Source organism: Pisolithus orientalis, assembly GCF_024613125.1.
Source record: "Pisolithus orientalis strain OTSU chromosome Unknown F5J12scaffold_16, whole genome shotgun sequence".
NCBI lineage: Eukaryota > Fungi > Basidiomycota > Agaricomycetes > Boletales > Pisolithaceae > Pisolithus > Pisolithus orientalis.
Window position 1 is genome coordinate 487,073 of NW_026260797.1, and position 16,468 is coordinate 503,540.

The window sequence follows — 16,468 nt, forward strand, 5'->3', positions numbered from 1 at the left end:
GCGTACACGTGTTTACCACATGTTAGTACATACCTAATTAACAAGCCTGGAAACCTTCAATTAGTTCGGCTGCCAAGAGGTCACTGCTAAACAGTTTTACTTCAGGAAATACAAATCAGGCTGAGTGGGAAAGGCAGGCTCTGACGAGGAAACATGATGTCCTTTCCAGCCCTTCGGAAGGGTGTCGTCGCCAGACGCGCTGTACAGCGATGTCTCGCAACTCATGCGCCGGTCGTCGAGAAAGACTGCACTTCCATCACGCCGCCTTACGAAAAACTACTGGGGAAACTCGAGCGCGTACGGGAACTACTCAACCACCGCCCACTCACCCTAGCGGAAAAGATTCTATACAGTCACCTAACTGATCCCGAAAAAAGCCTTGCCGGTGGAGGGAAAATCAGGGGGGATGCTTACTTGCAGCTAAACCCTCAACGCGTAGCCATGCAAGACGCCTCAGCACAGTCAGTTATTCTCTTCGATGGTTGAGAGGAAACTAATTGCCGCACCGCAGAATGGCCCTGTGCGTTAAGCTATACACTAAAATCCGCCCTAACATTTGCTGATGTCCACTATAGCCTACAGTTTATGAGTGCTGGTCTACCCCGTTGCGCGGTTCCTACGAGCATCCATTGTGACCATCTCATCCAGGCTGCTGATGGGGCTGCATCTGATCTTGAGGTACTTCGCTGCCGTTTATTTAAGATTATCCTGCACTTTAAAGATACCTAGAGATCCATCATTTCGAACCAGGAAGTGTTCGATTTCCTGGAGAGTGCCGCGCGTAAATATGGCATCGAGTTTTGGAAGCCGGGTTCTGGAATTATCCACCAAATCGTCCTAGAAAACTATGCTGCTCCTGGAATGCTCATGTGAGTTGTACCTTGCTCCCTCTCATCTACTCACTCAGCGTTGTGTTAGGCTTGGAACCGGTAAGTAAGGCGTACGGCGTAAGCAGGCCATTAATTTGTCCCGCAGACTCACATACACCCAATGCTGGTGGTCTGGGCTTACTCGCTATAGGTGTTGGAGGAGCGGACGCGGTGGACGCTATGACAGGAACACCTTGGGAGCTGAAGGCACCTCAGGTAGTCGGTGGGTTGCTTTTCAGATCAAATTTCCACAGGCTTTAAGTGATGGTGTAACGCTAGGCATACATCTGACTGGTGAACTTGATGGCTGGGCAACTCCGAAGGATATAATCCTCTACTTGACCGGGAAGCTCACTGTTCGGGTGAGTACGAATCCTGCAGGGCACACTATTTAGTTGATCAGCATTTAGGGAGGCACTGGTCGCATCCTGGAATATTTTGGTCCGGGTGTTCATACCCAGTCTTGCACCGGTAGGAGTCACTTCCTGGATTTTATGGCCTAGACACAAACTCTGTTCAGGACTTGCAACTGTCGCGAACATGGGAGCTGAAGTGGGGGCGACAACGTCTACATTTCCCTACACGGCTAATATGCGCGCATATTTACACGCGACCGGCAGAGGTCCAGTGGCCCGTGCTGCCGATGAAGCCGCTGCCAAGGGTTACCTTAGTGCTGATGAGGGCTGTGATTATGATGAGGTCATCGAAATTGTAAGTTTTGCATGACTTGGCTTAAGCGGATTTTGATATCATTTCTATGTAGAACCTCTCGAAACTGGAGCCCATGATCAACGGGCCGTTTACCCCTGATTTGGCAACCCCTTTGTCGAAGTTCGGTGCATTTGTTCAAGAACGCGGGTGGAAGGATGAGGTTTCTGCGTGTCTCATCGGCTCATGTACCAATAGTTCTTATGAGGACATGGTTGGTTCAAGTGGTTTCAGGGTAATATCAGCTGACGACTTTGAAGACTAGGGTTGCTGAAGTCGCTGAGCAAGCGAGGGCTTGCCGGGCTCAAAACCCAGGTTCCCTTTTTATGCACACCTGGTTCTGAGCAAATTCGTGCCACCATGGAGCGTGACGGAGTAACGACCAGTTTGCAGGAGGTAGGCGCCATGGTTCTCGCTAATGCTTGCGGTCCATGTATTGGTCAAGTAAGTGGTCGGTCTACACCGCCGCTTCCGGTTCGTATTCTAACTTTTTCTGTAAGTGGAAGCGAGATGACGCCAAGGGTAAAGAGAACGGTGTGTGATAGAACTGGGAAAGTTTTTCACAGTAGCTGACATGCACAAAGCCATCCTCACATCCTTCAATCGGTAAGGTCTCTTCTGCAGATTTTCCACCAGTATCTGACCATCCACAGTAATTTCAAGTCTCGTAACGACAGGGAATAGTTACACTATGAATTTCCTCGCATCACCAACTATCGTTACCGCAATGGCCTTCTCTGGGAAGCTTTCGTTCAACCCGACGACCGATTCTATAACTTTACCAAATGGAGAGCCTTTCAAATTCTCTTCCCCTAGAGGTCAAGATTTGCCTTCGAATGGGTTTTCCCTCGGGAAACCAGAGTTATTACCCCTAGCCCCATACCAGAGCCTCAGCCAGAAACTGAAGTGATCATTAAAAGTGACTCTCAACGTCTTGAACTTCTGGAACCTTTCTCAAGTCACTTTGGACCCCAAAATCCTAGAGGCCTCGAGCTCCCTGCATTAAAGGTGTTGATGAGGGTAAGAGGCAAATGCACAACTGACCATATTTCTGCCGCCGTGAGTGATCCTTCCCTATCAGAAGGTCAGCAGTGTTGATCGATTGTCAAGGGCCCCTGGTTGAAATACAAGGGACACCTCACCAACATCTCAGAAAATACTTGTTCGTCCCGTTCTATCGAATTCGAAAGAAGTGTACTGACTAGTTTGCATCCTCAGTGATCACGGTGAGATAATGATACATTAATTTTTCTTCTTTTCTGAAACTGTGACTTTAGGCGGTGAACGATGAAGGCGGTGATATCAATGTCGCTTTCGATCATGACCACGGTGCAATGGAAACTGCCAGTGATACCATCCCGACAATCGCCAAGAGACTCAGATCCCGTAACCGACCATGGGCGTTGATCGCTGACGAAAACTATGGCGAAGGCAGCGCCCGTGAGCACTGCCGCACTGCAGCCCCGATTTTACGGTAAGATTTTTGCTCTACATTCCAGCTCTGCAGGCAAGCATTCCTCATTTCCTTAGGGTGTGCCATGATTGTCGCGCGTTCTTTCGCTCGCATTCACGAAACGAACCTCAAGGTGAGATCAGACATTCCGTAACCTACGATATTTGTTCTGAGAATCATCTAGAAACAAGGTGTCCTCCCACTTTGGTTTGTTGATACGGCCGATTATTCTCGTATCGGGTCCGGAGACACAATCGAAACTGTTGGTGTAGCTACTCTCCTTGGTGGGGATCCAAACGCCGCCATTAAGCTTCGCATTTTGAAGCGCAGTGGAGAAGCCATTGAGATACCCGTCAAACATACGATGTCTGCTGACCAGCTGAACTGGTTCCGGTCAGGATCGGCATTGAACTACATCCGCTCACAGATGGCATGACTACGACTACGTGATCCTTAGAGCCAGTGTACTAGCAGGGACATGCAATATATATGCACTTTTGGTACGAAAGGTTCCCCGAAGATTAAGCCCGATGAAAACTGGCTTTCATGACCCTCCCATGTCGCAGAACAACTCCGAGAAGAGGGTTACTCAGTGGTAGTCGCCATTTGCCCAAGCTGCGAAAGCTGCGCAACACTCAAATGCTGCTGTCCTTGTAGCGCACTTAAGACATTCTTCGCAAGTAGTACAGCGGACGTCGGCATCCCTGCCAACTGGGCAACTTTGAGCGCATGACTGTCGCGGTTGACGCCCGGCCTGAGGCAATGAGAGTAGGTGAAGTAGCCATCCTATATGTAAATGAGAATATGTTCTTTGCGAGTGACGAGTCAGCAGAACATACTTCAGTTTCACGTACATCTGTGCAGAAAAATCCGACGCCCCGAAAGACCCCACCACCATGGTGGTCGACTTCGGAGTAGGAGAGTAGATCAGCCAATTCATGGAAATGGGTCGCAAACAGTGCTCGACATCGGTTGTTTACGACTAGATGATGCACGGTGGCAAATGCGATGGCTAAACCGTCTCTGACCGTTGTGCCCCGGCCAACTTCATCCATGATGACCTTCAACTTGATAAGTTGTCTGATTCATCGCCATGGGTGCATGTAGCTCACCAAACTTTTGGGAGTCGCACGTCGAAGGATTTCAGCCGTCTCTAGCATCTCGACCATAAATGTACTCCTATCTCGAAACAGGTCGTCTTTGGCCCCGACCCTGGAAAACAGCCTATCGACTACACCGATAACAGCATGTTCAGCAGGTACAAATGATCCAGTTTGAGCAAGAATCGCAATTATTGCAGTTTGCCTTAAGAATGTTGATTTTCCAGCCATATTGGGTCCAGTAATGATATGTAGCTGTGAGTCAGCTTTCAGCGACACAGAGTTTGGCGTAAAAACTCGACCAGAGGTAAGAAGACCAAGTTCGACTGTCGGATGGCGACCATGTATCACTTCGTACCCAGTACTGAAAGACGTGACATCAGATTGAACAGAGCTGCCACAATGGATACTCACCCATCTTTTACAACTGGCCTAGTAAGCCGGAATTCTGCCGCAAGGTTAGCAAAGCCGATCGTAACATCCAATTCATCCATGATCACTGGCATTTCGTCTCAGTTGGGGAGCAAAAACCTTAACCTACGACAACTTCAGCAGGCGTCGAAAAATGTCGTCGAAGAAAATGACCTCGTCACGCAAAGTGTCGAAGATTTCTTTCTCAGCATTTGAGATAGCTGTGGCGATTTCAACGATTTGGTTACCAAGTTGCGACCAAGGCTATCATTGCTCAGCATGAGAGAGGGAATCGGTCAAAATAACATACCAGATAGAAGAAGCTGCCAGTGGAAGCATTCTCCGAAATACTGATGAACTCCGGAGAGGATTTTATCTTACTCTGATCCCGTTTCGCCCGAGCAAGGTGAACATGCATACCCTGACCAGGGGATGTGCGCAGTGTCAAGGAAGGTGCATCTTAGGCGATCTCAGTAGTATCTAACGCATGCGTGAGCCTGACATACTATATTGAACTTGTAATTCTCGCTCTAGCGTTCGCCGACGGTCAAGGAGGTTGCTTAGCCTCTGGTGTAATTCCGCAAGTTCTTCTGCAAAGCTATGGCAATGGCTGAGCATCCTGCCGAAGACACGGAGCGATCATATGGAAACTCACTCAGGTCTAACCGTCCATTTGTAAACGCCATTGTATGCAATCGTTTTCACGGCTTTATCTTCCTGAGAAACGTCGTCTTCCTCTGGTGCTTGCGTGGAGGGATCCGCACTTTCGACGTCATCCAATGCAGATGCGATGCGATGCGATAAACTCTGAAGGTCCGCAATGCTAGACATCATAGCATCAATGTTGCCCCATTCGCTAGCGGTCGAAGTTCCGCGTTCGAGAGTCTCCATCTTCCTCTCGAGTTCAAGCCGTCTTTGTATTAACATCCAAACTTCAATGGTCCGATGGATCGATAGTAAATCCCTTAGTTCTCCTTTCCGGAGGAGAAACATTTGAACAATGCGAAGAGTGTCCTCGCATTCCTTCAACGATTGCACGATGTCTTCGCGGAGGTAGGGCCTGTCATAGAAAAAAGCCACCAGTGATTGGCGTGTCCCAATCTCCCTGACTGATGTACTGGGTGAACCTGATGAATTTGTCAGCGCTATTGAAGTCAACGTCAGTAATGTGGCGACACCCACAAAGTCTGCGACTCAGTAATCGTGTCCCACTGCTGGTCACTGTTCTCTTAACCACGCTAAGTAAACTACCCGCTGTCCCTCCTTCCCTTGCGCTCTCTCTGACTTTCAAGAGCTTCGGTGGTGTGAGAGTCGATATGCATGCGTTCCTCCATACCCTCCCTGCTGGGGTTCGAAAGTTGAGGCATATGTTCCAAGAGGTTTAGGCGCATGTAATTCGTAAGGATGTTAACAGCTTCTAGTTCGTGGGCCGTGTACGTGCCAGAAATAGAGGAATCTGACGGGGGATCATCAAGAGGAGCCCGCACTGTGGCGGAAGGGGGTGTATACGCGACAAGAATGTCTTCGTCCTCTACTGCTTTTCGGACTGGATGATCGGCACAGGATTTCAGTTCGTCCGGGAGAACGATTTCTCCGGGACATATCCGGGCCAGATGGTCTTTCAAACCTTCTAAAGGAAGGGTTTTGGTAAAAAATTCCCCCGTAGACACGTCGATCCAAGCCAAGCCAATGGTCCCTGTGTCCTTCTCACTATTGGATGATAGTGAAAATGCAATTGCGAGAAGGTAATTGTTCTGGCAGTGATCCAAGAACGGTTCGTCTATGAGGGTCCCTGGGGTGATGACACGAACGACACGGCGCTCGAATGCGGGTTTTTGGCCTGGCTTATGGAGGGGAAACTCTTCGCACATGGCGACGAAACGTTTGTGATGAAGGACAAGGACCTTGAGGTATTTGTCAAGATGCATCAGGGGGAAGCCGCACATGGTGATATTCTGCTTGTCCCAGACGCGAGAAGTCAGCTTGATGCCCAAGAGACTCGCCACCTCTTCTGCTTGATCAAAATATGACTGAAGAAGCATGTTACGATTAACCAATCGCTTCGCGGACAGTTACACACATACCTCGTAAAATTGGCCCACTCTTGTGAGTAAGATACAGTGGGGGAAGTTTTTGAGATTGGTCAAGATTTCCTTGGCAAGCGCGTTTCTAGGCTGCTTGGAGCAAGAACTGGCATCTGGGTGGTTTCCATTTGGCGGGTCAGTTACTCCTGAAATCTCTTCACCAGCATTTACATGGAGAGAAGGCCGTTTTGCTTTTCGTCTCCTCGGTCTCGGTATGGGCTCAGAGATACCGGGAGCAGGCGACGGATGGAAGGGGGTATTGTTGCCGTTGGAAAGCACGCTGGCGGACAACGCGTCGCACGTCACTGGCGCGGTCTCAGACGCGGACAGCTGCTTGCGAGGGAGTTCAGAATACTTTTTCTTGGTGATCGTCACGGATGGTCTCTTGGGCTCAAATGCTCCGGCAGAGGAGTGAAAGACGCGTATTAGCCTGACGCGGTGTGCCATTAAAGTCAATCAATTAGTTGGTACGCGTCTGACAGGACTCTGGGGCTTCGCGGCGTCGCGGTGGCGCCGAAGGGTCGGAGTCTGAAAAGTGGTTGGGACGAGTTGCTCCCTCTCTTGCCTTGCCGTTCGCAAGTCTAGCAAGCTCACTGACACCAGACAACACCCTTCGTCCATCAAAATGTCTTTCGCTGGCAGACGCAGAGGAAACAAGATCAAGAAGGGTGTCCAGTTCACTCTCATGGTCGTCGGTTCGTCTCCTGCCCCTCTCTTTACACGCAAATTTTGACTTTTTGTTCGCTTCCATAGGTGCTTCTGGAACGGGTCGTACAACTTTTGTCAACACCCTCTGTGACTCTGAGGTCTTGGCCCACAAGGTGTCCGACAACCCAGACACGGCGCACATCGAGGAAGGCATCAGGATAAAGCCCGTCAACGTCGGTATGTCCGTTTCCTGGCGGCCTAACATTACCGCGTTATGTCCAACCCTTCACTTGTAGAACTCGAGGAGGATGGTGTCCGCATCGCGCTCACCATCGTAGATACGCCTGGCTTCGGTGACAACATCGACAACGAGTTCGCGTCAGTACTACCCTCTCGCTTACGTGGATTGGTTCGACTCCTTTTTTCGTAGTTTTCAAGAAATTGTTGGCTACCTCGAGCGCCAATACGACGACATCTTGGCGGAAGAATCCCGTATCAAACGTAACCCTAGGTTCAGGGACAACCGAATCCATGCTCTGCTTTACTTCATCCCGCCAACTGGCCATGCGTACGTCAGCTCAAGTTGCGCGTGACGTCTTTTGCTGATATTCCTCTCTCAACAGTCTGAGGGAGATGGATATCGAGTTAATGCGCCGCTTGTCACCTCGCGTCAACGTGATCCCTGTCATCGGCAAGGCGGATTCTTTGACCCCAAGCGAACTCCGGGGTTTCAAGAAACGCGTCAGTATTGGCACACAGAATTTGTTCCCGCACTGACTTGCACGACAGATCATGGAAGACATCGAACATTACGACATCCCCATCTATAACTTCCCCTATGACATTGAAGAAGACGACGAGGAGACCATCCAAGACAACAGTGAACTACGGGTTGGTATTTCGACACATATCCGTCCTGCCAACGTTAATCGTATCGTACAGGCCCTCCTTCCCTTTGCTATCATAGGTTCTGAGGAGGTGCTCGATGTAGATGGACAGTCCGTTCGCGCCAGGCGATACCCTTGGGGTATCGTTGAGGTCGACAATCCGAAGCACTCGGATTTCAGCAGACTCAGGAGTGCCCTCTTGAAGTGAGTTGATTCTGCACCGTCATGTGAACATTTACAAGAAAGAATGGATAGCTCTCACCTCTCGGACCTCAAGTCGCTCACCCACGACGTGCTCTACGAGACGTACCGTACCGAAAAATTGTCCAGGACGGTGCACGCCGATGCGCAGTACGAGTTTTGGTTTGTACCCCGAATCCATACTGACCAGTGGTGTCTACAGTGACTCGTCTATTCTCCCTGAGGAGCTTGCCACCCAGAGCGTGCGTCTCAAGGAGGAACAACTCCGCCGTGAGGAAGAGAAGGTTCGTGAAGGGTGCTACGCTGGTTTCCGGTAACTATGGCCTGACTGTGTTCCTCTTTTTTTTTCTCTTTTTTTAGCTTCGTGAGATCGAACTTAAAGTACAGCGGGAGATCAATGAGAAGCGACAGGAGCTGTTGGCCAAGGAAGAATCTCTGAGGTATGATCTGTTACAAGCGATGATTGACAGGCACTGAAGAAGACCATGTGACAGAAATCTGGAGAGCCGACTGGCTGCCCAAGGTTCACAGGGCGAGTTCCGAGACTGATGGAGTTTCGATTGGTGAAAAGCATCGGACTGTGTGGTCTAGAGTATACCCTGTGCCGCGTCCATTCCTTACTGACTTGTCCATTCCCTCGTTTGTGGTTACTTCTAATCTCTGCGACTCTATTAGCGGATAATGCAGACGCTCCTTGTGTTGCCTTGTCACTATTTCTTGTCTTTGTGTTCCTTGCTCCATACAAAATGCCACTGTCACACTTGACGCGTCGGAGTTGAATCAGCTGTGAAATACTTGTAACTCCGACGTTCCTCATTTGGATATTGAGTGATGCGGCCAGTGAGAGCACGCACGCCCCGTCGTTGGCACCGCGCAGCCCAGCGGTCAGCACACAGCCGTATACGCATCGGCGCCGCTCTGCATGGTCTCCAGGCTGTACAGTGATTAACACCACCGTTTGGACACTGGACGCGGCCGAAGTTCGCTCTTGTTCGCATTCCGGTCTTTGCTCCAACGGTTCTGTTTTTTTTTTTTTTTCTTCGTGGCTTTGTGGTTTCCCACCGCGACCTTCGATTCCGCGGTATGGTCCTCGAGCTCAACGTCAACCCCCGACCGCCGTCCATCGTCCATCGCTCTCGCCAGTGGCATGATCACGTGTCGGGACCTTCCCAGCCCTCGTCCCCCTCTCCCACTGCTGCGTCCTTTCCACACGCCCAACGCCGTCGTTCGTCCGCAGCTACCGTACCCCCCGCCGGCCCTCCCCCAACCCAGCCCATCCCTAGTCTCCCGGCGACATCCTCAGCACTCACAAATGGTGCGGATATGTCCGACGAAACTCGGCTCGCGTCAAGACACAGGCCTAGCGTCAGCTCTAGTCAACATACTTACAGTCGACCTGCTGCGTCTGCCAACTTGGTCGCCGTCGCTGCCTTCCCTCAGGCTCAACAAGCTTCTGTTTCGCCATATCCCACATTCGAATCCCATCTATCCTCGACCGCAGTTTATCCGTCGATTCCCTCTGACCCTACCCCGAGGATTGGACCATCTCATTCGCATTCGCATTCAACCACCCAGGACATCGTTCCTGACCGTCTGCTGCTGTCTCCGGCAGAACCACACTCGAGGACTGAATCACGGCCCTCCTCGCGTCGGGCACTGACCAGAGCACTTGAGTTGGCGCGTGAAGCCGTTCAGCTCGACGCTACCAATCACGACCCTCATGCTGCTGTCATCGCTTACGGAAGGAGTGTCGCTCTTCTCAGTGAAGTCATGGAGAGGGTAAGGCGAGGTGAGGACAGCACAGACAGTCGGAGACGAAGTGGTCGTCGGCGCAGCGTAGTTGCTCAGGAGGAGGAAGTCAAGCGACTGAAGTCCATTGTAGGTCGTTTATACTTACGCCTTGCCACATATGCGAGAGGGCGCTGACCATTCCTCAGCACGACACGTACGCTGACCGGATGAATATCCTCAGCTTGATATACAGTATACCACCAATACCACACTCACCGACGTCCTTGTATGCGCTTTCCACCTCGACAGAGTCTACTCAACCTCCATCGCCCTCCTCACCGTCCCTGTCATCAGATTCCCATAGGTCCTCGTCTTACCGTACAGACCATACCCAAGATGAGCTCCACCCCTTGATGCAAGGTGACCTAAGTGATGAGCAGGATGCACATGAAGGCATCGGTTCTGCTATGTTGAACGCTGCCCACTTGTCCCAGGATTACTCTTCTCCTACCACCCCTGTACATCCCTATGCTTCGCCTGACTCTTCGCCAAGCAGACACCAGACTACCCTCAACCGACCCAATCAACCACAACACGCACCCGTTCCTGTTGGCAGACCTCGCGCTTCCTCTGTACAACAGCTGCCTCCCCGTCCGATACCATCCCCTCTTCCGCCTCCTGAGATCGCATTGCCTCCTCCGCCCGCAATACCCCCGCAAGCAAGTCGGCTCCTCGAGGTCAGCAGGACACGTGGAAATTCGCTTGGACATAAGAGAACGGGATCTGGAACAAAACTTACCTCCGTCACCGAGGAAGGCGTTAGGCTGGATGGTCCTTCGCAGAGTGACGATGCCGAGCATGATGACAGGTCGGGATCCGTCCCATCCCTTCCTCGGAGACCAGATACTCCGCACACGGTGAAACGAGACTCTCACCCGCTCCCACCTCTCCCGTCACCAACTCAAGTCCACCCGTTCCGTACGCCCACCGTCGCCGCTGTTCCAAAACCATCAAGTTCCCCAGCCACCACGCAATTCCTCACTTCACGGCCCCGTGGGGAGTCAATGATAGTGGCGGGTGCACAACCGCTCATCAACTCTTCGACGGCGATGAGTACTTTACAGCAGCGACGGAACAAAATGTCCGCTCCACCATCGACTACCACTACAGACTCGTCATCCCCTACCGAGTCCTCTCCATCGCCTTTTTTACCACCACCGTCAAGACCATCAGATTCACCCACACCCTCAACTTCTACTTCCACTTCGGTTACTGGACGAAGTCGTGCCTCGTCTCAGCCTGGTCGTCGACCGTCTGTCGTTAACGGTCGGATATCTCCGTTCGAACCTCACCCTCCGCGGTTACCTCAGACAGCCCAACCCAACCCACCCCGCAAAGTATCCAACGCTTCCAAATTAAACCAAAGTATCAACGTCAATGTAAATCTCCCACCTCAACTTGTTGTACAAACAGATGTCTTGTCCCCTCCACCTGCCCTGACCCTCGCTCCACCATCTGCAATGCTCACTCACCTTCCGACCACCCCAACTTCTCCCCTTCCACCTGCTCCGCCCGCTGACAGTCAGCGAAAGCCGTATCATTTGATGAAGCTCCTGGCGAGCACAATGAACTCGAAGTCGGGTGGTTATATTACCCGCCGTCTACACGTACCACAGGGTGTATGGTCGCAAGGCGGAGCGAAACTTTCGAACATCCCTGAAAAGGTTCGGGTTGTGGAGGTCCTCTGCTCGGCTCTCGAGGAAATGCAGCAAGTTTCTGTTGAGCTCTTTGGGGCTGGAAGTGTTTGCAGTGGATTTGCACTTGGCATTGGTAGTGTTGGGCGCAAGGAAGCAGAGGCCTGGGTGGCAAAGTTGGAGGACTTTTCATCGATATGCGATAGTGTGGTTGCAAACTTCGGCAAAAAGCTGGGCGTTGGGGAAGGTTTTGTGTTGAAGAAGAGTGGTGGAGTGCGTAACAATCAACAACGCTTTGGAATGTCCTAACATTGTAACTCAGGTTACTTCATGGGGCGGGAAGTTGACACGTCAATTCGACAAGTTCACGAATGGCAAACAGTATGTCTGACCTCAGATGTGTTCAGTGATTACCACTTACTCACTCTCAATTTAGCCTTGATTCGCCCGCAGCATATGTAACCGGCCTTGGCAGGCTGTTTACGGATGCACAATTGCTTGACGAGCATTCGCAGGCATTGCTGGCGCAACCCTTGAGCCCGATATATGCTACATTCCCCGCTGAGGCCAGGAGTGCCGCCGAAGTAAAGCTCAAACGTGCCTCAGAGTTCTTCGCCAGCGTCGTGCTAACGTTTGTCATTCGTGATCTTGCTCAGTTATTGGACAAGTACGCGAAGAAATGCGAGAAGTGGCTTGCGGAATGAAGTACTTATCGCCCCTGAGCAGGGCTATAGCCTTCTTTTTTGAACGCGCAAAATGTATTTTATTTTTGGGGACATGACCAGTCAGAACACCCTTCGTTCTTTTCGTCTGATGGTCTCTTGATTATGGTTTGGTTTATCGCATACTACGATATACATTCTAGAATTTGTGCCATAGTAGTCAATATATAGGGCCTGTGCTATTCGTTCATGGAGAACGGTATACTGTAACGCAATGGAAATGCTATCGGCAGCGCGCACTGTCACGACGCCTATCAGAACGGTTTTCTGGTACCGAACCCGTTGTCTCTGGCGTTGGTGACTTGCCTCGCAGTCGAGAGATAACTTGTATTCGCTTAGCTGCAGGATGTCAGCCCACAGATGGTATGTACAAGTAGCTACTGCCAACTCACAGTAGTCGAGTCGAGTGTGTATGTCAGGGCATTCCTCGTCAGAGTCCGCCAGAGGATCCGAATTGCGAACCATATGCCAGGCATCTGCTCGAATAGCCACCTTGGTCAGCTAGGCTTCTCTCAAAGTACGACTGGCAGGATCAGAACGCCTACGTTGCAACATGTTCACGCTGTGGGACAGCCGACTTTGATGATAGCCCTGAACGCGGATGACGGGGTGGGGCATGAGAAACATTTGGTCGTCGACACCGGTGCACGTCCACGGCGGGTGCAGGACGATGGACTTCGTGTTGTACCGATTGCGAAGGGGGCCGTCCGCACAGGTATCCCCCTGGTCGGCAGGAACTCGGTCGCAAGTGAGCTAACAATAATATCAACATTATCGTTATTTGGCAACGAGTTCGCTCGCGTATCGAAAGAGATGGGTGGGTGCTCACCGTCCGAAAATCGTTCGCTGGCCATGGGTTTCATTGGGTGTTCTGCGTTAGGCGCACTTTCAGCCTTTCTTTTCCTGTCTCCGGTGCTGTTGGATTGTGGTTGGCTCGGGTCTGTGGCAGCTGGTTTCAACACTGGGCCCTTCCGTTGCTCTAATTCCCTGTCTTCCATTGCCGTAGACTTGCTAAAGCGGCGTTGAAGGATAAAACTGATATATGGCAAGTGCCTTGGATTCTTTCGTGAATGCCGAGATTCTCGGCGTATCTGAGACTCTGAGTCGAGCGTCAAACGGTAACTCGCTGGCTCGACGAGGACGACAATCACACCAGAGATCGGCTGGGCCCCTCGGAAGGCTGGTGACAAAACGTTCTACAGTGATTTGCAACCATGACAAGGGTGTCGTATGTGTTTTTCTTGTACCAGAGGCTATGTCGAGCCTATCTCCAGCGCTTATATCACACCGCAATAGATTATCATCGTTGATTGAACGGCGTCGCACATCCTGACCCTCTCGTCTTCAATTCTCATTCTCCCCACTGCTGGACATTGGGTTGGCCACTTCGTCTCTGGCAGGCGCTCTGGGTTCATCCCTGGCTTGAAGCGGAACGTGAACATTAATATTATACGTGAGATGCTGGCCATCTCCTGGCACCGCCATCCATCCAAGCTTGGCCGAGCCTGGCTGGGCTTTCTTTTTCTCGTCACGCTCCCGTCCCATGCTCACGATGAACAATTATATGAAGGACCATGTCTTCCCTTAAGATTGGAATCGTGGCTTTACGGGTTTGGTGACGATGCGGTGGTCTGCGATCCATGTTGTGTCGTCATCCTACCAGCTGATGACCCGCCGTTACTGGCCACTGTTGGTATGTCGGTTTATCCCTTTGGGTGTCCCTCTGCCAATCCTACTTTCTCCATGAAGGGTCCTCACCGAGTGTGACATCTTCGCATGCATTCACCACCCCTTCGATTGTCCTGCCTAGCACTGTTCCACAAACGTACTCGGGACAGGCGCAAGAAAGTGGTGGTATTCCAGGTTGCGTTAGCTCGCACTCAACTGCCTCATGTACTGCTGCTACACCCGTTACACCCTCTCTTGCATTCACTGCACTCTCCCCGACGACGCTTTCACCAACTTTGGCATTCTCACCCCTCACCTCGCCTCCACCCGGCTCCACGGCTCCGTACACAATGTCCCGTCCAAATAACGCTAATGTTCAGACGTCAGAATTATCCGCGACGGTCGTCGCTGTCATTGCCATCGCCTCGTTTCTCGGGTTGGCGTCCTTGTTACTGGGGGTACTGCTGTACGCCCGAGCGCGTCAGTCATCCCAACGACGTTCGCGAATACGGATCTCTGACTCAGAGTTGGGCAACTCGAACACATCCAGAGACTGGTCGGCTTCAGGCAAGATTCTGCCTCGTCGGCGGAACCCCTACGAAGGTTTGGTCCCTTCCCACCACATCCTCCCTCATCCAACTACACACCTTCTTTTTCTTGTGGCAGGACACACAGGCCCTGGTCTTGCCTTGTCCTGGCTCACACTGCCCCACTGTCAGACTCACTACACAGCAAGTACAGGGGGGCCACCTGGTCACAGTGACCACCACAGAGGTCCCAGGGACCCTCTGGGTGGTGTTGATGTCATACACCACACTGCATAGTCTAAGAAAAATGAGGCTGCGAGTCAGTTCCACCTGACTCATGGTACTCCACCACTCACCTTTGTGCAGCCTCATCCCATCTGGCCTGGGCCCTCTGCCTCTGTCTTTCTGCCTCCTCCTCTGCCACCTTCTTCCTTTGAGCCTCCTCTTCCTCCTCTGCTCTCTTCCTCTGCTCCACCTCCAGTCTCTCCTCTTCTGCCTTCCACCTCTTGGCCTCCTCATGCTTGGCCTTGCACTCTGCCTTGCACTCTTTCTCCCTCTGCTCAGCCTCCTCTCATCAGTGCACCTTCTCCACAGACTTCTCTCACTTGGTGTCAGTGGAGTCATCAGTCAGGATGACCAGCTCTTCATCCATGACTTGGGAGTAGTCATGGATGTGACTAGGGATTGGTTGGGGGGTTTTGCTCTGGCACTGGGAAGGCATGGTGATGGGAGGAAAGGACAAAGGTTCAGTATCCTGACATGTGTTTTTTAAGCAGTACTTCGAACTCTGATGAAGCTCCACTGTGGCTAAAGCCATTATCCTTGAGGCATCAAAATGGTTTCAAATGATCAACTTGTGTTGATCCCATCCCATACATGTGGCCTTCAGGGGTTCAGGCCCTAAGGGGGGGCACTGTCATAATCATGCACTCATCCTAAGTCCTCACTCACTCCACACCCCTTTCTGCCAGTCATTCACTCACTCCACACCAACTCCACCTGCCCCCTGATGTTTATGAGTCATCTCTGCTCTGACTGCTGTTGGACTTGTACTGCTCTCCTACTGGACTGAATGGACCATTCTCTGAGGGGTCATGTGACTACCTTTGGACTCCTTCCTGACAGCTTGCAGTCAGGTACTCTGCAGCACATGCACCACATGGTCCAGCGCCTGGACTGTTTCCTTTTCTGGATGTTCTATGTTACCCATTCATATGTCCTCCATCTACCCTTCATTCATCATCTAGGAAGTTTTACTTGAAAATTTCTGGGTCTCCATATGTCAGTTCCAATTCTGGTTACTGTACCTCCATAGTAGTATAAAAGCATGCATCATACTCTGCCATTCCTCAGTACAAACATCAACTTAGTTCCTACTCCCTCTGTCTCCATCTTCTGCCTGTCAGAGTTACCTCCAACTGTCTGTCTGTACTCCCCCTCTGAAATACAAGGGCTGAGATCATGCAAGGGGGTAGCACACAAGCTAAACCTGATGCCCTCACTTTGCTCTGCCCTTACCTTCAGCAGACTTCATTCTTGCCAACACTCTGCCAGTCAGAGTCCTGCTCTTTCTGTTGGACTTGCTTCCAAACCTCTCCCCAGACCTCATCCAGCATTGGAGTTGGTCAGAGTAGGCCTGGACTTGACAGGTCAAAAAAAAGCACAGATAGTAGATTCCTTCAAAAAAAGCCACAAATAGTCACAATAGTCACAACATAGTCAAAATAGTCTATGTGTTATTTTTCTGATGACTGGTGGTGGCAGG

The 16,468-nt window shown here is 51.3% G+C and overlaps 5 protein-coding genes across 5 annotated transcripts; 3 read left to right on the forward strand and 2 right to left on the reverse strand.

Moving 5' to 3' along the window:
- Nucleotides 1–156: 156 nt before the first annotated feature.
- On the forward strand, nucleotides 157–3,818 carry F5J12DRAFT_941569 (aconitate hydratase; the record flags this gene model as incomplete). The annotated part of the gene is made up of 17 exons (XM_051749691.1): nucleotides 157–461; nucleotides 576–678; nucleotides 730–869; nucleotides 956–1,092; nucleotides 1,149–1,231; nucleotides 1,280–1,340; nucleotides 1,390–1,580; nucleotides 1,633–1,791; nucleotides 1,838–1,852; nucleotides 1,893–2,021; nucleotides 2,078–2,111; nucleotides 2,231–2,417; nucleotides 2,438–2,636; nucleotides 2,688–2,771; nucleotides 2,855–3,017; nucleotides 3,108–3,163; nucleotides 3,215–3,818. The coding sequence occupies 17 exons, from the start codon at nucleotides 157–159 to the stop codon at nucleotides 3,464–3,466; spliced, it is 2,298 nt and encodes a 765-aa protein (XP_051599490.1). The 3' UTR covers nucleotides 3,467–3,818.
- Nucleotides 3,504–7,072, reverse strand: F5J12DRAFT_941573 (muts domain V-domain-containing protein; the record flags this gene model as incomplete). Its single annotated transcript, XM_051749692.1, has 12 exons — nucleotides 3,504–3,816; nucleotides 3,870–4,091; nucleotides 4,143–4,494; nucleotides 4,545–4,629; nucleotides 4,724–4,805; nucleotides 4,852–5,000; nucleotides 5,048–5,139; nucleotides 5,197–5,668; nucleotides 5,724–5,825; nucleotides 5,878–6,571; nucleotides 6,626–6,694; nucleotides 6,797–7,072. 12 exons carry the CDS (start codon nucleotides 7,070–7,072, stop codon nucleotides 3,616–3,618), a joined length of 2,796 nt encoding a protein of 931 aa, XP_051599491.1. The 3' UTR covers nucleotides 3,504–3,615.
- Nucleotides 7,073–7,146: 74 nt separating this feature from the next.
- Nucleotides 7,147–9,136, forward strand: F5J12DRAFT_835444 (septin). The gene is made up of 11 exons (XM_051745910.1): nucleotides 7,147–7,320; nucleotides 7,379–7,510; nucleotides 7,570–7,651; nucleotides 7,704–7,841; nucleotides 7,897–8,014; nucleotides 8,063–8,164; nucleotides 8,216–8,364; nucleotides 8,416–8,511; nucleotides 8,564–8,645; nucleotides 8,722–8,801; nucleotides 8,856–9,136. Exons 1-11 carry the CDS (start codon nucleotides 7,251–7,253, stop codon nucleotides 8,908–8,910), a joined length of 1,104 nt encoding a protein of 367 aa, XP_051599492.1. The 5' UTR covers nucleotides 7,147–7,250; the 3' UTR covers nucleotides 8,911–9,136.
- Nucleotides 9,137–9,200: 64 nt separating this feature from the next.
- Nucleotides 9,201–12,490, forward strand: F5J12DRAFT_769592 (uncharacterized protein; the record flags this gene model as incomplete). The annotated part of the gene is made up of 4 exons (XM_051742232.1): nucleotides 9,201–10,239; nucleotides 10,299–12,059; nucleotides 12,109–12,167; nucleotides 12,223–12,490. The coding sequence occupies exons 1-4, from the start codon at nucleotides 9,445–9,447 to the stop codon at nucleotides 12,488–12,490; spliced, it is 2,883 nt and encodes a 960-aa protein (XP_051599493.1). The 5' UTR covers nucleotides 9,201–9,444.
- A 575-nt stretch (nucleotides 12,491–13,065) lies between these two features.
- On the reverse strand, nucleotides 13,066–14,053 carry F5J12DRAFT_783241 (uncharacterized protein; the record flags this gene model as incomplete). The annotated part of the gene is made up of 2 exons (XM_051742829.1): nucleotides 13,066–13,688; nucleotides 13,873–14,053. 2 exons carry the CDS (start codon nucleotides 14,051–14,053, stop codon nucleotides 13,066–13,068), a joined length of 804 nt encoding a protein of 267 aa, XP_051599494.1.
- Nucleotides 14,054–16,468: the final 2,415 nt, after the last annotated feature.